The sequence below is a fragment of the Diceros bicornis genome, chromosome 7, assembly GCF_020826845.1.
Source record: "Diceros bicornis minor isolate mBicDic1 chromosome 7, mDicBic1.mat.cur, whole genome shotgun sequence".
Classification (NCBI taxonomy): Eukaryota; Metazoa; Chordata; class Mammalia; order Perissodactyla; family Rhinocerotidae; genus Diceros; species Diceros bicornis.
This window is the reverse complement of record NC_080746.1, coordinates 18,659,873-18,681,194: the sequence shown is the minus strand read 5'-3', so window position 1 is coordinate 18,681,194 and position 21,322 is coordinate 18,659,873. Positions and strand designations below refer to the sequence as shown.

Below are 21,322 nucleotides of genomic sequence, written 5' to 3'. Positions count from 1 at the left end.
CTGGTCTTCCCCTCTGTCTCTTATCCTTTCTCAGCCTCTAGGTGCCCCAACAGGTATAGCTCAGGTCAGGAAAGATAGCTCCTGAAATGTGCAGAATCTCCTCCATCTCAGGCACACACAGCCTTTATACACACCTCCATACATCCACCCTTCCATGCACAGCCCACTCACTCCATAGGTGTGCATTTCCACATGCACACCCCACGCCCACTGCACACATGCACACCCTCACCCGGCACCATCTCAGGAGCGTGCTCTCACAGCCCTCGCCTCACCTCCAGCTCTGGTCAGCCAGCCAGATGTGAAAAGTCTGAGCTCCATCACCACCACCAGCACCACCCACCCCCCCACCCCGAGGATCTCTCTAACATCACAGGTTCATTCTGGCTGCCTTCTGTTCAATTCCTACATGGGGAGAAACCCAAGGCCTGGAATGCTGAGGTCCTACTTTGAGGTCAAGGATGGGGAGCTGGGAAAGGCTTTGTCTATGGTCTCACTGACTTCACTGTCAGCACAGCCGCATGCATCCAGGGCTCCCCAGAGTCATTTGTAAATGGCTCTCTCTAGCCCCCAAGCCCTGGAAGCACTCTCACCAGCCCCTGGAGATCACCCTTGGAGACATGCATGCACTGAGGGTCTGCTTGGGTCAAGATGGCTTTGGCTATACGCGTTCTATTGCAAATCTATTCCAGTGTTTCTCCATGGACATAATCCTGGCATTGGGGCAGGACAGTCTTTGTTGTGGGGACTAAGGTTAGCATTCTTAGTCCCTACTCACTAATGCCAGTAGTGCCCCCCAAGCACTAGGGCAACCAAAAGTGTGCCCCTTACGGTCCCAGTCTCCTCTATTGAAAACCACCCAACAAAAGCCATGAACAAGAAGCTTTAAGCATCAGAGCCAGGGTTTCTAACATTACAAAGACTAAAATAATCCCAAAGGGGAGCAGTGGGAAGAGAGAGAGTGTGTTTGTGTGCGTGTTACAGAGATGGGACACAGCGATGAGGACGGGACAGACTTAGAACAATCTCTCCAATTATAATACCTGGCCTCCTAGATCCCTTTCTAAGCCAAGAAGATTTTTTAAACAAAAACTCGCCAAGCCTCACAACAGTCCTGTGAGGTAGGTAAGTATTATTACACCCATTTTATAGATGGGAAAAGCTGAGCCCAGAGAAGATGCATGACCTGCCTATTAGTCAGCAGTAGATCCAGGAGTGGAGAGGATGATGCTCTTCCTCTCCCTCACCCTCTATGCCTGGGCTTCCTCTCAAGAGAGTAAGAGGAGCCCAAGACACTCTGCCCCTTCAAATGTTGAAGCTGGGAAGGGAGAAGAAAGCAGCAGTGCATGAAGGCAGCTATAAGTTTTCCAAATGGTTGGCAGCTCTGGTCTGTCTGCTCCCAAAGCCAGGAAAATCTGATGGGTTCTGGATGGAGAAGGATGGCAGGGATGGAGACAGGTCAGAGTGGGACCCTGTGAGCCCATCAGGTTGGGCAAGGGCCACAATCACAGCCACGGGCTTCTGCAGGTGCTGCTGTCCCAAAGTCTCCCCCACCTCCACTCCTGGGGAAATTTGTGCTGCTTTTTGGCAAGCAGACTCCTGAGGCAGTCTGGAATCTGGACTGGTCTGGAATCTGGAAAAGGGGGCTGCTCCCCTCTCACCCCGCCCAGGGCCCAGAGGACAGAGTCTCAGAAATTCTATAAGAGAGCAAGGGAGTGGGAGCAGATGGTGGAGACCTCCATTATCACATCTCCATGCCATCCCTCACATCACCATTTCTACCCACAGGGACAACACAATGGGACTTCCATCAAGAGGTCCCACTTCCGACACCACTACATCCCCTGTCAGGGAACCCTGTGGGAGCCCTTGGCAGATGTCTCCAAGATTCAGTCACTAGCCAAGGGGCTGTTGGTGACACCACTCCAGCTCCCTGGTCCCCTACATGACCCTGGGTGGAGTGGTTAGGGCGCCCTCACCAATGCCGCACCAGAGTTGGCTGTTATGTACGAGCTGGAGAGGGGAGGGAGGGCATGAGCTGGGACTCAGGAGCTCAGGCACAGTCTAGCCCCACATACAAGTGGTGTGCAAACCAGTTCTCAAGAAAGCAAAGCGGGCACTCTCTCCCTGCTCCTCCCTAACCCCAGGGTGGGAAAGGGGGTGGCAGCTGAGCAGGAAGCAGCCAGAAAACCCAAGGGCCCTCTCCTCCAAAGCAAGAGGATCCCTGAGGCGAAGGCATGCCTTGACCCAGGGTCAGAGATGAGCACCCCTGGGCCGGGGAGAAGGTGTGATGGAGGGGAGCAGGAGGAGCAAGCCAATGCGAGCGGAGGGTTTGAGTGTGCAACACCTCAAGCAAGATGACGCCACTTGCTGCTTCAGGGAAAGAAGAGCGGGGCAGAGCCAGGCTCGGGAGTTCCCAGGTGTGGCGATGGTCCTGCCATGCCAAGGAGAAGGAGCAGCCAGCATTGACTGGGCTGGGGTAAGCATTCCAGTGGCCAAGAGCCCCAGGGCATTGGCTCACCGACCTCCACAGTCCTGGTTCCCTGAGGAAAAATGCTAGGAAAGGTGTAGGTAGCGCCCCAGTGATCCAGGAAGGCCTGAGGGGCCCCTCAGGAACCCAGAGATCAGAGGAGGAGGCTAGATGGGCCAGGATCTCCCAAAAGCAAGACAGCCAGCCCTAGTTGGGAGGGTTCAGAGACTCTGAGCAGCAGGGGTAGGTACAAGGGATGTGGGACCAAGGCAGGCAGGCACCCTGCAGTGGAGGAGAAAGGGAAGTTCCTCACTAGAGGGATGTGGGGGATCAGGTGTCCATCAAAGCCTCTCACTGTAGGCCCCCCTCCAGCAGCCTCCCGCCCCCAGATCCTGTACAGAGCCCTCTTGGCCAGTCTCACCATTAGAAGGGCTGGTTCTCCACACACAGGGTCCAGCTATTGGGGCAGCCCTCACCAGTCCCCAAGTGTCTCTTGAAGAGAAATTTGGAGGAAAACCAAGGCATTGCTCGTCCAGCGTGGGGAGACTGAGGAAGACCCATCCACCAGGTGTCGGGGGACTGGCCCTCCATACCGCCCAGCTCCTCTTTTCCTCTCCTGAACCTTCCACAGGCCCCCTCCCCTGGCCAGGCCTCGTCCCTGGGGAGCCCTGACTGGGGAGGGGGTGGGGCAGGCTGGGCAGGACCCCAGTTTCTCCCCGCCCGGAAAGACTACAGTTTGAGCCAAGCAGCAGATGTCTCAGGCACGTGGGTTCACGGACACGGCTCAAGCATCAGTTTCATCCTCAGAAAGTGAGGCTCCCAGTGGCTGCTTGGCACCCAGCGGGGGCTCACACCTTTGTTGGTGGTTTCTCTTCCGCCTTGGAGCCAGGCAACCCATTCTCTGTATTGTCGTTCCCTGAGGAACTCACGAGGCACTCCTTCCTGGAGGGAGAGAGGAGAGAGGGGCCCCTGGTGAGAGGCGAGCAAGAGTAACAGGTAAATTGTGGAGGGGAGCTGTGGCCCCCGCACCCAGCCCCGGACCCTTTCTGTAGAGCTAAGGTAGCAGGAGGCCAAGTCGCCTAGCCTCTGTGCCTCAGTTACCTCATCTATAAAATGCATGTAACAATGACACCCTCTTGATGGGGTTGCTGTGAGGGGTCAGTGAGGAATTAGAACAGTGCCTGGCCCATAGAAAGTTCTCAATAAGGCCAGCCATCACCTAGCCATCTCAACAGAGCACAAGGCAAGGGTACCAGGCATCAGTGCTGAGGGAAAGCCAGACCAGGGTAATTCCCAGGCTGTGCCAACCCAGGGGGAAGGGTCCAGGCCAGCGGGCAGTATGCAGAGGGCAAAGAGCTCCTCCCCCAGTGCCCCAGCAGGCCCGTCCTCCCTGAGCTCACTGTGACCAGACGTAGAAGAACGAGCATGGAAGGGGCAGAGCAGGCAGAGACTTTGGCACCAAGGTGGGCAGAGGGTGGTGGGAGGGGGCAGAAGGCAGCAGGAAGGAGAGATGGTTAGACGGAAGACATCCCCGGGGAGCATCACAACCCTGACCGCCCCGAGCTGGACAAGCTCCAGTTTAAGTACATCCCACCCCATCAGCCATGCTCGGGCTGCACAGAGCTCTCCAGGCAAGACCGGACTGCTGCATCACTCCCAGCTTTCTACTCACGAAATCTTCCGAGTCTTTTTCACAGCTGCTGTTGCTGAACTACATCTTAGCCTCCCCCAGGGCTCACATAGCCAGGGTTGAGGCCTCCAGGAAGGACTCAATATTTTGTCCTCATCAATTTCATCTTGAAGGATTTAATCCATGGCTCCAGCCTATCAAGACCCTCCTAGATCTCACTTTTGTTCTCCAAATAGGCAGTAGGCTCCTGGAAATCTGGTAAGTATATTATCTCTTGTGTAGTTCAAATCTTAATAATAACAATGAACAAGCAGAGCCCTGTGGCACATCACTCAAGACTTCTGCTCCGATGGGTTTATCTGTCTATCTACCTATCTATACCTAAAGTATAATCAACCCAGCCAGTTCCTATCCACCTAACTATACTCTCATGCAGTCCATATTTCTTTACTGAGAACCTCCTGGGTACCAGGCACTGTGTCGGGCTAAAGGGTGTACAATTTTACATGGTGCCTGCTCTCAGAAAACTTGCAGTCTTCCAGGGAATGTGACATTAAACAAGTGATTACAATATAATGTGGTAAATGACAGGGTGGGAGGTGTACTAAGGAGGGAGTCAACCTAGTAAGTTTTCTTCCAGGGTCAGGGAAGGCTCTTTGAAAGTGTCATTTAAGCTGAGACCAAGAAAGATGAGCAGGAAAAGAGGGAGGAGACATTCCAGGCAGAGAGAACCACACTCACGTGTAAAAGCTCAGAATTGATCGAGAGATGCTATCCAACACCTCCCTTCCTCTTGGGAAGTCACCCCACCTCTACTGTTAATACAGGCTTTCCTTGCCACTCAAAGGACCCCTCTCAGGCTTCCTTGTGGTCTGTCTCGCACCTCTAGTCTCTCCCCAGCCAGTCCCTATGCCCACCAATGCCAGAGCCTTTCTTCCGAAGCCCTCTGATCGTGCAAGCCCTCACCAGTCCCCTGCAGTCAGAGGCAAGCCAATCTCAGCCTGGACCCCCAGGTCCCCAAGCCTCTGTCCCCGAGCCCCTTTGCAGGCTTTTCCTCCCCTTTCTCCCTACCACACCCCTGACTCTCTCAACACACAAAACGCCTTATTCCCCAGACACAGGCCCACTGCCCAGACTCTCTGCCTTTCAGTGGTTCCCTCTGGTACACCTTGTTCTCCACTCTCCCCAGGGCTTAAATTACATCCATCTTGCAAGGCCTACCACAAACATCCCTTGGGCAGAAATCCTTCCCTAGAAGTACCCCCTGTTCTGAACCCCTGCAGAATTCTCTCATACCTCTTTGCTGGCACCAATCCCTTCTACCTTGTAGTACATTTATATGCGTACGTGTCCTGTCTTTTTTACTCAAGGGCAGAATGTCATTCCTTCCAGAATTTCCTACAGCACCTGCCACAGTGCCTTGCACCCAGTACCTCAAAAATAGCCACCGATTGAAAGAATGAATGGATGAACTTTAGATATAGCCCATGAAGCAGGAAGGTATGGTGGCAGTGGTTTAAGTTTTGAAGCCAGACAAGTCCGAGTTCAACTTACTAGCTGTATGGCCTTGGGCCTGTCACTTAACCACTCTGAGCCCCACTTTGCTCAATTGTAAAATAAAAATTATGAATATTATATAAAAATGCCTGGTGGAGTCCCTAACACATGGTAGGCATTCAACAAGGGACAGGAAGTGTCATTATCTGTAGCAATCTCCTGATCCACCAGTGCCTTAGCAAGAAAACCTTTCACCTGTCTTGTTTTCGATGAACCCACTCTGGCTCCCAGGGATCACTGTTTTCTTTCTCAAGCGCTTTTAAATTATATGTGGAATAATTTGTTCTCCAATTTTGCCCACCAGCAATAGTAAGATTGGTGATTAAAAACAGAATTTGGTCCTGCTCCATGCTCCCAGCTCCTCTCAAGATCTCCAAAACCCTCACAGCCTCTGACCACCCAAGAATTCTTCATCTCAGCCAGTGCCCGGGGTGAGACGCTCAGTGGCTCCTCCCTCTCCACCCACAAATATCCCCTCCCTGCCTTCAGCTTCCCTCCCCTCTTACCAGTGTAATTTCCGCCCTTTCCAGCCTAAGTCCCTCTCCTCAACAAAGCAGAACGAAGCAAACAGAAAGACAGCAGCTCCCTCTTCTCTCTTGCACCTACCGTAACAACCACCCTCTCTGCTCCAGTGGCTGGCCTGCCCCATCTCATCTTCCTTTCTACCAACGCAACCTCCAAATGCCTCCTCCCTGCTCTGGTTTTGCAACAGTCACCACCTGCAACTTCAGAGCCTGCCTGTTCTGGCACCTCTGGGCCTGGGTTGCACTCTCTGTACCTCCCCCATCTTCCCCCCTTCCCCTCCTAGATGTCTATTTTTATACCTGGATTTGTCCTAGGGCTTCCTGGGAGAACATATCAGCCTTTTTAGATTTTTTTTCTCTCCCCTATTTGAATTTTCAGAATTTCACAATAAGAGACTCACATCTTCCTAGAAGCGTCTTTCTGTTTTAGAGCTCATTTACATGGAATCTTATATTTTCTTTGATTCAAAGAAAAAAAAGACTTCCTAAATCCTGTGGTAGGACTTTAGATTGAGGGGATGCAAATGGAAAGAGAGGCTAATGGGATGAGCAGAAAGACAGTGGGGAGAAGCAGAGCAAGTGGATTGTATCTCTGTACTTAGTGAAGCCAATGTATTCAATACACTCCTACCGGGAGGATGGCGAAGAGGGGATGAGACTAGCAGAGGGGCTGGGAGATGCGGAGGAGAAGCAGGGATAGGAGAGAGAGTGGTAGGATTAGGAAGGGAGGATGGGATGAGGAGACAGAGGGAAGGATGGAGGCTGATGGGGGTAGATGACGGCGGAAAAGAGGCTGCTGGGAACATCCACGAGATGAGTGGGTAGTGAGCTGGCTGGAGGACAGGAGCATGCTATGGAGTAAACTCACTTCTTCTCCTGAGTCTTCTTGACAATGAAAGCGATGAACTTCTTGACCAGCATGATGAGGATGAGGAGCCCAATGACCCCGCCCACGACGGCCAGGATGATGAGTGTCACCGTGTTGTCCACTTCTTCCACTGTGTGGCAGGAGCAGGGAGAGAAGAGGTGGACAAGGGGAGCAGGAGTCACCTGGAGCTGAGCACCATGGCAGTCCAAGGGCCACACAGCCTCCAGCCCCAGCATCTGGGACATGTCCACTCCAGGCCCCCGGCCCTCCCCAGGCCTTGCAGCAGGAAGCAAGAGAAGTTGGAACATGGCGTCCACCAGGCTAAGGCACCACACAAAGGGCCCTTGCCCCCCTGCTGCTGCCCCTGCCCATACACATCCTTCCACAGACACACACACAAGTTCTGGAATAATTCAGACTCGGGGCCCACAGCACTCAGGTTTGAGTCATGACTTGGCCCCCAAATTGCCGTGTGGGAACATCATTGCCTCTTTTTAGGTCTCCTTTGCGCATGTGGAAAAAATCAAGAATCTCCCTGTGATATCTCTTATGTGGCGGGAAGACTTGGGAGTCATAGTCTGGATTTTAACTTCAGGATTTCAGTGATCACTAGCCAGCTGGAAACATTGAGCAGATCATTTAACACTTCTAGCCTCAGTTTCTTCATCTGAAAACTGACTCCTGACTTCACAAACCTGCTCCGTCCGCAGTCTCCCCCACTTCTGTTGAGAAAACTCTATCCTTCCAGTTGCTGTGACCAAAATCCTTGGAGGCATCTTTGACTCTTTTTCTCAAATCCCATATCCAATCCACCTGAAAATCCCGATGGCCTTACCTTCAAAAAATTCCAGAATCTGATCTCTTTTTACCAGGCCCAAGACATCTCCTCCCTGGAGGTTTGTAGCAGCCTCCTAACTGGTCTCCTCACTCCGTCGTCTATTCTTGGCACAGCAGCCAGAGTGAGCCTGTGCCAGCATTAACATTTCTGCTCAGAGCCCTGCAGTGGCTCCACATCACTCACGCTCACAGGGCCCCACACAACCTGGCTTAATCTGACTCACCTCTTACTACTCACCCTGCTCCAGCCACACTGGCCTCTTTGCTGTTCTTCACACATCTACCTCAGGGTGTTTGCACCTGCTCTTCCCTCGGCCTGGACTATCTTCCCAAAGACATCTTCACGGCTTCCTCTCTCACCTCCTTCAAATGTACTCGCTCTATGTCACCTTTTCCAGTGAGGCCTTCTAGTGACCCTGTTAGCACCCCATCTTTCCTTCCCCATTTTACCTTTTCTGCATCCCACTAACCACGTGCTCTTATACAATATAAGTTTCTTCTCTGTTTTGTTTACTACAAACTGACTAGAAGGAAATCTCCATAAGGGCAGGAATCTGTCTCATTCACACCGTATCCTCACACCTAGAACAATGTCTGCTGCACGGCAGGTGCTCAATAAACACTTATTGGATAGAGGGATGAATAAATCTGTAAAAATGGAAAGAAGATCCGCTTCAAAAGAATGTATGAGAAGCAAAGGAGTGAAGGTCAGCGAGAGCACCTAACTGAGTGCCTGGCACCCAGAAATGCTCTATAAATGTTAGTCCCTTCCCCTTCTCTTCCCTCCTGAAAAGGCTGAGCACAAAGTGGGGTGACATCCAGAAAGACAGGACGAGGTGACACCACATGCAGACTTGACTCATGACTCAGGCTCAGAAACAGTTGCCTGGATGGCCTCTGGCTCTGCCCTTAGCACGGCCAACACTGAACTCATGGGCGTCTCTCTCTCCAGGCATTCCACGTCATCCAGGAGAACGGTGAACCCCCAGGCATACAGGAAATGCAGTATAATCAGGATCCTTGAGGTTCCCTTCCCTTTTTCTCTGCTTCTGTGCCTCCCTAGCCTTCCAGGCTCCCCTCCATGAAGCCCAACCTAACTCCTCCAGCCCTTCCCTAACAACCTCCAGTGTCTGTGGTCACGTCACCACCTGGCTCCTCATCACATGCTCCCTCACTGTCTAGTTGTTCCACCTGTGTCAGACTGGAATCCCCGACTAGGATGTACGCTCCAGGGGGGAGAGAACATTCTTATCAGTCTCGGTTGCCTGTGCCTCTACAGCCTCTGCTCTTATTTCCGTTATCTGTTTGCCTGTCTTCTGTCCCACCCTGAACTGTAAATTCCTCAAGGAAGAACACTGTGAATCATTCATAGCACTTTTTGGTTCGATACCTGGCATTCAATCAACTTTTGCTAACAGAACACACAAGAGTAGTCATAATCAGCATACACAGAGAGAGCTTTATCAGTCGCAAAACACTCCATGTAGCTTCTCTCTCAGGACAACCCTAGGAGAAAGCAGCCATATTCCTAATTTACAGATGAGGAAAATGAGGCTCAGGGGTGTTAAGTGTATTTCCCAAGTATTCAGTGGCAGAATAAGTATTCAAGATAAGTTCTTCAAGCTTCCAGAAGTAACTGTTGAAAGTGTAAAGTGAAAAAAAACACCAATGTGGTCCATTGTACCATTTCCCTGTAACACTGAGTTGGGTGCCCCCCAGTCCTTCCCACTCCACTGCCCTAACCCCAGCCCCAAATGCATACGTTTATCAACAACATGGAGCAAGATGGTGGCTTGGTGCTGAAGATAATTCTCCTTGGGGTTCTTCACGTGACAGGTGTATTTGCCTGTGTCCCTGAAATCCAGGTTCCTCAGCAGAATGGAAATGTTGTTCATCTTCTCCTTGGTGGAGCCCTCCAGACTGATGCGTTCACTGTCTTTCAACTTCACCTTGGGGTCAGACTTCTCATTCTTCACAGTCCCGTCTATGAGCTGGGAGGGAGAGGAGGTGGCCAAGAAAGAATCAGGGTCCTCAAAGGTCAAGACATCACTCCAGCCCACTCCTTGGGTGCCTGCCCTGTCCAGGTCCAGGAAGAGCCTGCAGTCAGAGGTGCTCTCCCCCTTGGTTTCCTTCCAGTATCGATAGCTCTGCCTGTCTAACCTGAATTTTTCTTGCTCCTGGCGAAACCCATTTGCCTTTATTAAGGTCTCCCCGGAATAGAGCACAGCTCTTACTGCTTTCTTTATAAAAGCCTTTTACATAATGACTCTTGCAAATACCACACTTGTTTCCCTCTGTCACTACCACCGCCCCCACCCCCACCCCAGCCTTTGCTGACTCTGTGTTCCCTGTTCTCCGAATTCTGGCCTTCAGTCAAGACCTGGATCAATCCCACAGTGCTGTCCATCAGCACCCTGAGTCCAGCATTTAATTACATCCAGGGCTGGCCTCTTGTGTCTTCCCTAGGCCCGTCCCAGGTCCTCCACTGGACAGGCCTAGGGAAGCAGAGTACTCAGTACTCAGTACTCAGAGTACTCAGTAGACAGCTGTTGGTTGATCCATCCCTGCCCCCGCCCACAGAGCTGTCAATGCTCCTGCACGTCTCCTCCTCTCCTCCCTTCTTCCCGTCCAGTTCCCCAGGCCTCCTCCCATTTGGACTCTCCTCATTCCCTCCTTCCAAGCCTTCCAAAGGCCTTTCTCTCTCCCATTTTTTAAATTAAATTATTAATTTTTACGCAAGCAATCCAAGTTTCAGGTATTTTCTTCAGACCAGACAGAAGACTTTAGCAGAGAATTCCAACAGACCCCAAATTCTAGCAACACAATCTAAGCATCCCTCCCACTTAGAGTCTTCTAGACAGACTCTGGAAAGAATACTGGGAGAAAGGGGACTGACCCACAGTGGGGTCAGTCCAGAAGGGACCCGAGTCTGGGATGGAGGCAGGAGTGAGCAACAGGGAAAGGAGGAGGGTCTGAGCTGTGCTGTCGCTCCCCCACTACTTACAATCTTGAATGTGTCACTGCTGTTGAAGGACCACCAGAACTGGAGGTCATGGAAGCCAAAGCAGCTGGAGAAGGTGCAGGGCAGCAGGATCTCCGTGCCGTTGACGGCGTAGATGGTGGTGGCCTTTCCCACAGACACCTCCAGCGACAGGGACACGGGGAGCAGGAAGAGACCTGTGTGAGGGGTGCCACCTCCCTTAATAAAACCCACCTGAACCTCCAGGCTGGAGCTCTGGGAGGGAACTCTCGGGCAGAGCGGAGTGGCTTGGCCAGGCAGGGAGGTCTCTGTCACCCTGTGTCAACTTCGGGGGAATGGTTCTCTCTACTTCAATTGACACTGCCTGGACCACACGCCATAATTCTCCATTTCTTCCTCGTTGGCCTGGGCGGGATTGAATTCTGGGCCAGTTAGCAGCCCTTGTGGCACTCTGAATGACCACCAGGGGTCACCCCAACCCAAGAAAATGAGGCCTTTGCCGGGCCACGAGTCCACGCCCTCTAACCTGCGCACGCAGTCCCTTCAAGTGCCGTCTGTGAACTGCCCCCCACAACCATCCCCCCCCCCGCCCCGCCAAGTGTAGGACGGGCTCTATTTGCAGTGGGGATTTCCCCTAGGAAGGTGCGCGGCCCCCTGATACGTTTTCCGGGATTGGGGGTGGGGGGTGAAAGAAGGTCCCCTGAGGTGAAGAAGAGGAAAACGGCAGCCGCAGTGCCCGGACACTGCCCAGTGGCCTCTCATCGCCGAGCCCTGGAGGCTCCTACCGGCCTCAGGGGCGGAGAGGCAGAGGGACACCTCCGGCTGGACTTTGCTTGGCCATCTGAGTCCAACGCCCTCTCGCCAACGAACGGGACCCTGAGCGCAGAAGGAAGACGGGTGGGCCGGGATGGAATAAAGTGGGGCTTGGGAGTGGAAATGGGGCACGTCCTGGCATTGGGCAGCAGCCAGGGCGGAACGAGTAAAGCAATAAGGGGAGACAAGGTAAGAGGGCGAAAGACACTGTAGGGAGGCAGACTCCGGACAGCCGCAGTGCACGCAAGCAGGGGTGGCAGGGAGAAGGCGCTGGACCCGCGGTCCCCCCGCCCCCGACCGGGAGTAGCCCGCCCTGCCCCCACACCCCGCAGGCCCAGTCTGGCCCCTTATCCCAGGAAAGTCCCCAGAGCACCCCCTTCCCCCCACCTCCGCGCCGCTCCCCAGTACATCAATACCGCCCCTGCCGCTTGGGCAAGTGGAAACCGTGAGCTTCCACTCAGGGCCTCTGGGACCTGGCCCTCCTCCTGTCCTACAAAGTCCTGAAGGGAACCCCACTGTACCTCGAGGTCGTGGGGAGAAGGGGGTCGGAATTAGTCGCCTAGCCGCTACTCGCCGGTAGGCAAAAGGGGCACCCGGGGTTACCCTGGCTGAGGACACAGAGGGAGTCCTACTCAGGTTCCCAGTGATCCCGAAAAGAACGACCCTTTCCTGGGCCTCGGATGCTTGCTAAGCGCTGCATGTGAGTAATCTCATTTCATTCTCACCTCATAGCTGTAAGGTGGGTATTATTAACCACATTTTACAGGTGGTGAAAATGAGGCTCAGAAGAGCAAAGTGCCTTGGCCATAGTCGTACAACTTCTCGAGGTAGTTGAAATCGGAACTGGGGTCTGACTCAAGGGCTAGTGGGCAGTTGAGAGCAGCCACCTGGCTGCATTAACTCCTGGGCCAAAGTCTCCCTGGATCTCTTCCCAGACTGCAGCTTCTCGAAACTACTTGGGCCGCCAACCTGGCATTCCCAGAATGTCAGAGCTAAAGGACCCAGAACGATCCATCTTAGAGACACTAAGTTGCCTCCAGCTCAGTTTAGAGACAGGACAACCAAGCCCCAAAATGGGAGGAGACGTGGCTGAGCTGACTGGGTTTAGTGGCTGAGCAGATTGGAAGCCCTCTCAGCCCAGGTCAGCTCCCAGCTCTGCAGGCTGTTCCCGGAACTGTTCTTGTTCCCAAGACAGCCAGGGTCAGTCTTCATTTTAAAGGTCACCAACCTTCCTCTTGCTCCCATCCTCACTCTCAGGGAAGGACCTCTTGCATCTAACTTGATTCCCTCCTGGTGCGTCAGAAGCCAGTTTCCTCTTGTTTTGTCCGCATGAGATACTGATGGGTGCCACCTGAGCAACGCTGTTTAAATGACAGAGAAGGAGCTCCAGGGAGAGCTGGCAGGCCTGCTCCTGCTCTCAGGGCTCCCCTCAGCTTCTTCACGTCCCTTTCTTTTCTGAAGGCAAAGTGGAGAGCTCTTCCCTCGAAACTCAGAAATAACAGCCCGCAGTCCAGGAGCCCCAGCATGACCCCTGCCACTGTCGAACACACTGATATTTATTGAGCATTTACTGTATGCCAGGCACATCTAATCCTCACGCCCATACTGTGAGTGACGTTACTATAATAGCTCATATAATAGACAAGATAACTGAGCATAGAGAGGGGAGGTGACTTGCCTGTTCAACAAGAGGCATTTCTAGCATCCCAAACTGCAAAGCAAGAAAACCCTTCCTTACATCCTAAAATAGCAGGGTTTGCCTACTAGAGTTCAATTACTGCTGAGTGGTTATTTCAGTGAGCCCTCATTCTTTGATCAGCTCCTGTTTGCCAGGAGTTGTTCTAGAGCAGTGGCTTTCAAAGGAGAAAGCATCAGAATCACCTGGAGGGCAACTGCAGACGGCTCGGCCCCACCACTGGAGTTTCTGACTCAATAGGTCTGGAGTAGAGCCTGAAGATTTGCATTTCTAAAAAGTTCCCAGGGAATGCTGTGGTCAGGGATGACACTTTGAGAACCACTGTGCTAGAGGACTTATACATATTAACTCCAGCTTTTATTAGAATGCCAAAAGGTGGGTATAATTTTTCCGGTTTTATAGATGATGAAATTGAGGCTCAGAGAGGTTAAGTAACTTAGGGCAGCATAATAAATGGTGAATCTGGGACTGAGCACTTACTATAAGATAGGACAAGCATTTTATATACACTGTCTCATTTAAATTCTAATAATCCTATGACGTAGTTATTATTTTTATCTCCAATATACAAAATGAAGAAACAGGCTCAGAGAGATTAACTTGCTCAAGGCCACACAACTGGTGACTGGCATAAGCAGTATTCAGACGGAGGCCTGATTTCACCACTCTGTGCCAGAGCCTCTCCAAGAGAACAATACTGTCAGGGCTAGCTCTCCTTAGGTTCCTAGTTTTCTTTTTGTCTCTGCCCTCCGCCTCCCTCACCTTCCCCAGAGGTCCAAGGACAGGTGCCAGACACGAGATTCCACCCTCCAGCCTAGAAGATGGCCTTCTGGTGGGAGACCCCAGCTCTGCTTCTTACCCCCCATGGTTCCCACAAACCAAGGAACAGAGTGTGGAGCTGTGACAAGAAAGATCTCAGGAGAAGGCAGCTTCCTGATAGCTACAGGGCTCCCTCAGCGCCCGAGCACGTGCTCCAAAGAGCACCACAGCTCCAGCCTCCCATGCTCACTGGCACCCCTGCCCAGGAACCAGGATCCTGGGGAAGATGGGAGGAATGCAAATCAGGGCCCAAATTGCTCACCCCAACCTCAGCCAGAATGGGATATCCAAGAGCACCAAAGATACACATCAAAAGTGAAATCTTTCTGCTTTAAATAAATAGAAGAAAAAAGAGCAAAAGAAGCATCCAGAACAGAGGAGAAAACTATTTAAGGTCTGCCTCATGACAATGCACATTTCTGCCTGATTGGTGTGCGCCTACGTGGATGACTTAACTCTAATACACTCAGGACTCCCAGACTCCCAGAGTGAAGAGTGAAGCACTGCTATTCCCCGCCGTAGCCTGGAGGGGACAAAGGAAAGGCAGAGACGTTTCCTCGGAGAAGTCCAGAGCCCTGCCCAAGTTGAGGCGTTAGAGAGGATGGGCAAGCCTGGTCTCTCCACTGCACACCCTTCCAGTCATCAGGAAATCCTACTGGCTATGTCTGGGAGGCTTGTGCAAAGGAAAGCCCTGGGGCCTGCCTCCTGTGCCCTCTCACCTGTGAGCCTGTGCTGGGGGGAGAGGAGGGAGTAGGGACAGGTATAAATCCACTAGAGGCCCCCCTCCCCCAGGGGTGCTTCAGCAGGATGACCAAGCCAGGATACTCCTCAGCAGGGACAAGGCAGGCCCCACTTTGCATGCTGAGCTTGACAAAGTCAGAGGTCCCACATCCAGTGTGCACATCCCCAGACCAGGGATGGCTGTCTTTCCTACCTCCTGAGCTTGGTATAAAGCCAAAACGTGAGCTTATAAAACACAAGAAGGGCTTCAGTGAGTCCATCCCTCTGACCCGGGCACCCTGCAGGTAGAGGAGGATAGTGTTTATTTTATTTTATTTTTTTTTTTTTGAGGAAGATTGACCCTGAGCTAGCATCTATTGCCAATCTTCCTCCTTTTTTTCCTTTTTTCCCAAAGCCCCCAGTATATAGTTGTATGTCATAGTTGTACATCCTTATAGTTGCTCTGTGTGGGACACAGCCTCAGCATGGCTTGATGAGCGGCGCGTAGGTCCACACCCAGCATCCGAACTGGCGAACCCCAGGCCGCCGAAGCAGAACTTGTGAACTTAACCGCTATGCCACCAGGCCAGCCCCCCGAGGATAGTGTTTAAAAGGAGGGAGGGGGACAGAGCTGGCCCCCATCACAAGTCCAGATTAACCAGGGCACCCCTAGCTTAATGACCAGTATCAGCCAAGATGGTCTCCATGCCATTCACATTTTGCTTTATACTTTCAACCCGTACTACCTCTTGGAGGTAATTATTTCCCTGCAGCTATTTCCCTGGAATAAAGAAGGACTTTCTTTGCTTTGTCTCAAACTTAAGTCTAGAATTTCAAGATGTGCACGTGTGCGTTTGGGATTAGGAGCCTCTTTCTGGCATCGTGCGACTGATGAACAAGTCCTCCGATTCAGGGCCCTGTGGAATTCAATCCTAAACCCCATTTAGCCACTGTCAGAGCAGCCACTTTCTTTGCCATTCTCTGAAGTCTTCCGCCCCCTCCCATCCTTATCTGGGTGCTGTGATTTTTGTCTGAGGATTGACTCAGGACTCCCAAGTTCTATTAAAGTAAAACAAGTATTTGGTACATGCAAATGTTATTCTTCAATATTCACACCAGCAGGAATCTTATGGCGACCATCAGACATTCCAAGGCAAATGCCAAGGCAGGAAATGTTCTGCCACCTTTTCCCACATCCCGGGGTCAGTCACCAGCTGAGGTGAAGGGAGGAAAGAGGGGCAGGGTGGTGCCTACTCTAAGTTTAGCTCCAAGGGCTTGTCTGGCATGGCAGGCGGAAACACGGCTGACTTTAGCAGGGAAGCTGATACACGCTGGCCTGAAGGGAGTCGGACAGGTTCACAGTTAGAGCTGTGCGGCAGAGTGTGGGCTGAGGCCAGCAGGACAAGACTCCTCCTGGGGTGAGGCCCTGGGGGCTGTGGGAGGCAGGGCTGGGCCAGGCAAGGCCCTTGGGCCCCGAGGCAAAGGAAAGATTTCAGCTCTCTCTCCCTAGGCAACCTGCCTGCTTCCTGCCCACCCCCAGGAGCTTTGCCCAGATAGAAGCAGCCCCCTGAGACAGCACTGGATGCTCAACAAAACCAGCTTTGCAAACAAGTCCAAGCAGCGTACCTCTCCCTCCACTTGCAGAATGGGTGTGTTGGCACTACCAGCCCACAGCTCATGTAGAGATCCCTCCATGCTCAGCAACAGGGTGAGGTGGAAGCATCTGTGCCCAGGGTCTGCCTATCAGGCATCCCACCAGGAAGTGGCCAGTCCTAAGGGCTTTGGGACACCGCACAGGCCTGCATCTCCGGAAAAAGATCTAATCACCAGTTCCAGATCCCAGCCTGGGGTCTCCCTCCACTTCTCCCTTTTCCCGTGCTCTTCTCCATGAACTCCTTACGTACTCCTTCCTTTTCTTTCCTCTGAGTGGGAGGAGCACCCTCTCTGTAATTGCATTCTCATTAAACAAGCCCTTAATAAATAGATACCAAGGGAAGGAGGGTTGTGCAACATAGCGCCCTCAGAAGTGATAATTAAACACAGATCACAGCAATTAAGCAAATCAGGAAACAAGGAAGGGGTGGGCAGGACAGATACGTGTTACCAGTTACATGCTGAGGAAGGGACTGCACCCACAGGAACCTCAGTTGCAATACTACAGCCTTGGAAACTGCTTCTCAATTTAAGACAAGAGTGTCTTGTCGGGTTATCAAAAATCACTTCGTCTCAGTCGGTGAGACTGAGTTCACTACGGAGAGAGGGGGCTGGACGGGGAGAGGACTCCTGGAGCTTACTGCTCCACACCCAGTCTCCACAGTTGTGAGAACAACAGCTCTGGCCCCCCTTCCAGCCTCTATCCTTCCGCACCCAGGCCCCAGAGCCTCACTCCTTCTTCAACCCGTTGGCCAATCCCTGCTGACCTTCCCCCTCACCAGACTTTGGTTAACTGGGAGGCAAGCTGGCATGAAGAGCCCAAGAGACCTAGATTCTGTCCAACTTGGCCCTCAATTGGCCATGCACCCTTCGCAAGTCACCTCCCCTCTCTGGACCATGGTTTCCCCATCCCCTGGGGAGCTCTGAGCTATGGTTCCCAAAGTTCCTGCCAGCTCTGACGCTGCCAGGGAGCATCTCCAGTTGGCTGTACAGTCATCTCTGTATCTCTCCTACTGGACTGAGAGCAAGGATGGCATCTGTGTCCCAGGCTCAGAGCAATGCCACTGTGAGGGCTCAGCAGTGGCTGCCTGGGCAAGGTCCAACGGTGGACCCTGGTCATATTCCCTCTGCAGACCAGAGGGGCAGGGGGCAGAGCAGGTGGGGCCAGTTCTGGGGCCTGCTCGTCTCCCATCTACAAATCGCTCTGCTTTCCCTTGAGATTCCAGAGTAGCTCAGGATTCATGCAAACCTGCTCCAGTGGGCCCCTGCCCTTTCCTGGTCTACCAGGCTGACAGTCCTTGGAGGAGGTGTGGGCTTCCACCTGGAGAAAAGGACCAAGACTCTGCCCGAAATCCTCCCGCACACACACATACACCCGGTGTATAGTGTGGTTTCCCACAGAAGACTGGGTTGATGAATGTTCTACACCAGGCACTGGGATCCCACCACCCAACCAGGCAGCAGGAGAAAGGAAAGTCAGAGGTGTTAAGTGGGCTAGTTTAATGACCTTATGAGTTTGAATTCCTCAGTGACCTCTTACGCCTGCCATGGTCACAGTGGGAATCTGGGCTGATTAGAGATGGGATGAGGGGGAGCTGTGCCCACTCCATGAAGAGGAGCCTCAGGCCTCACAGAGGCCCGCTTCATTGGGGTCACTGTGAAACCAGCATATATCTGTCCAAAAGTACAAGAGAAACACCAGTGTCTTCTATCCAGCTGTAGGAATGTCATTAAATCAGTCGCTCTGGAGTGAAAGAAATACTGTGCCCCCCTCCACCACCAGGTGCCCACATGACAGGTCTGCATACAGTTTCCATTTGCAGAAACACCAGCGACTGCCCTTAAAGGCTTCTGTCTCCCTGTTTTCAGCACAAATGCCTACATCGTGTGCCTAACCCAATGGGGGGAGCTGCCCAAAGCCAAATCTGACAAATATAAACAGGAAGAGGCGCAGGTGCCAGAGATAGAGTTGGTTTACGTTGAAATTCAGCTACGATTTATGAGAGTATGTTCTGGACCAATAAATGTCATTCCCAAATCTCTTGGAGTTTGACACTCAAAACTATCATGTGCATATTAATAGATATTAATACTGTGTTCCCTCTGTGTCCTCTGGGTACGTCTCCTCATTCTTCGTATTCATCCCCAAAATGAAGAGCCAGGAGCAGGTTAAACAGGTCCTCCCTACAGAATCTCTTTGTAAGAAGAGAGAGAAGATCCTTTGTAAAAGGGGGCTTGAACATCCTATCCTCCAAGTCCCTTCCAGTCCTTAGTGTGGAGCTGCAGGGAAGGCAGTGGGCACTGGAGGAGGTAGAGAGCAGTGGTTCCAAACAGAAAAAGGGCCAGGAGGAAGGGGACCTCCCTCCCGACTGGTGCATGCCTGACGGCTGGGCAACAAGCATCCAAGTTGCAAACAGCTCTGGGCGGCGATAGAAACACCATCCCAACAATCACACGTGCGACCCACCTGGCATCTCCTGCACCCAAGGCGCAGACACCCTCCCCCAAGCACGCCTAAACCTCTGAACTCGGGAGACCCGCGCTGCAGCCCCACGATCCAGCTGCAGAAGCCTGAAGCTCTGCAGCTGAAGGCGCCAGAGACAGCAAGGAGCTAATCGCAAGGCAGGCCGACCGAGGGGCGCGAGACGCGCACGGTCCCCGGGGAGCACAGCCGCCCGAGCAGGGCGTCCGGCAAGAAGCCGGTGGCAGCGGTGCTCATTCTGTGCCGCACTCCGAAGTCCATCCCTCCAAGGCACTGCTCTTCTAAGTGTCCCCTCCTCTGGGGGAGGAGGGGGTCAGGGAAGAGGCAGGAGAAGAGACCAAGCTGGAGCTGCCTTACCCAAAAGCCCAGTGCCCAGCCATCTCGCCCAGGCTGCACCTCGGTCCCCAGCCCCGGGCATCGTTCTGTTCTCTGCGGAGCGCGCCAGGGGCGCGGGGATGGGATACAGGGCACAGCCGCGCTCGCAGCCTGCGGTCTGCAGTGGGCCCCGAAGCTGCCGGGGAGCTCTGCGCCGCCGGTCGGGGCTCGGGAAAGTTAGCGGGGAGAGAGCGAGAGGAGGGGGAGGGAGGGAGAGGCGGAGCCGGCTGCGGGAGCGGCTGCTGAGGGCAAGGGGAGGAGAAGCAGGAGCACGAGGAGGAGGAGCTGGAGGAGCAGGAGGACCGGTGAGCGAGCGGAGAGGCGAGCGACGCTGCGCCTCCGCTCTGGAAGCGCTCCAGCCGCAGGAGGGGCGGTGGCCGCCGCGGAGCCCAGGACGCCCGGGCCCGCTACACACTCTGCCCGGTGGCCCTCCTCGCGGTCCGGGAGTCCCGGGAGCAAGCCGGGCCCCTCACTCCCTCTCCAGCTCGAGCTGGGCTGCTGCGGCTTGAGCGCTTCCCTGCTGCAGGGCCGCCCGCAGCCACCCGCATCATCCCCTGCGCTGAGCTGCCAATTAGGAGGACAGTGTGGGGAGAGTAGAGGTGCAGCTTTTCGGGTGTTGGAAGGCTGTGTTGTTCTGCTTTGGGGAATATGGGTAGGGTAGCGGCTCTCTCTTCCGAGGCCGCGAAGGGAGCGCTCGAATGTCTGCAGCCGGCACCGCCGCAACCGGTGGGCGTGTGCGCGCTTGCCCACTGCGGCCGGGCGGCCCCGCGCCTGCAGCCTCGGAGCCCCGCGCCCGCCGCCTTCGCCCCCGCTGTGCACGGCTCCGGGAATAGAGCTTCCAACTGCAAACTGCCCCCACCCACCGCCCACCAACCTCTCCCACTTCTTCATAGAGTCCTCGGAAATCATGATGCTCCTGGTTAGGTAATCAGGCCAGACACTACCGATCCGCGCTCCACTTCATTCTGCCGTGGCACCCCTACTTCTTATTTTTCCCACCTAGGCCGGTCCCCTCAGACTCCACCCTTTCACCCTCTTCCAAGAGTTTGCTGTCTCCAGAACCCACTAGGCCTCCCTTTTAGGGTGGGGGTAGGCTTCCTGGCTTGGAGGTCACAGCCGGGTCAGAGGGCTGAGGTGAGACTGCTGACAACCCAGCCTTTTTCCAGACAGTCTTGAGGGTAAAAGTGAGTAGTGCTTTTTGGGGTAGTTCCGTACTTAATGTCTGATACCCTCCTCAGCACCCCCTTCCCAACTGTCCAAGCCCCCTTCCTCCACCACAGATGCTGTGTTCCTGACCTTCGATTCTTCGCACGTCTGGAGACTGGTTCACACTTGGAAACCTGCTCCGGCTTCATGGCCTGACCCCTGCTACAGCCCCACCAGTGGCCCCCCACCACCCATCTTGGTAACCTGGGATCCCTAGTGGGCTTCAGAGAGATCATGCCCCTTGAGGTTGTATGGGAAATGCTGAATGATGTCTGTCAGTCCCCCTTCCCCCCCCAGAGGCTCGATGCTTTTCCTTAGTATAGCTGGAACAGCAGTACAGTGGTTCTGGAGTTAGGCGCTGGGGAGTCGAATCCCAGCTCGAGCATTTATTGCAGTATGACCTTGAGCAAGTTACACAATCTTCTGCAGAAGCCTCATCTGTAATATGGTGAAAGTCATATTTACCCTGTGGGGCTGTTAAGAGCAATGCTACTCTTAGACCTGGACTCTTAGCCCTGGGCTCCTGAATTTACAGGGCCTCACTCTGGCCCTCCTCGGGCCATACCCCTCCTCACTGGAAGGAGTTCGTGGGACACGAAGGAGAGTGGTCCAGGCTTCTAGACCATACGCCCAGTCTCCAGGACCCTGGAATTCCCTGCTCAGATGACTCCACCCTGCACAGGCCTCTTCCC

At 53.6% G+C, this 21,322-nt stretch overlaps 1 protein-coding gene across 1 annotated transcript; it reads right to left on the bottom strand.

The window, feature by feature from the left end:
* Window positions 1-358: 358 nt before the first annotated feature.
* Window positions 359-19,548, bottom strand: SCN4B (sodium voltage-gated channel beta subunit 4). The gene is made up of 5 exons (XM_058545121.1): window positions 19,407-19,548; window positions 10,891-11,063; window positions 9,649-9,877; window positions 7,050-7,179; window positions 359-3,412 (listed from the first exon to the last, which is right to left on the bottom strand). Exons 1-5 carry the CDS (start codon window positions 19,465-19,467, stop codon window positions 3,319-3,321), a joined length of 687 nt encoding a protein of 228 aa, XP_058401104.1. The 5' UTR covers window positions 19,468-19,548; the 3' UTR covers window positions 359-3,318.
* Between the last annotated feature and the right edge of the window lie 1,774 nt (window positions 19,549-21,322).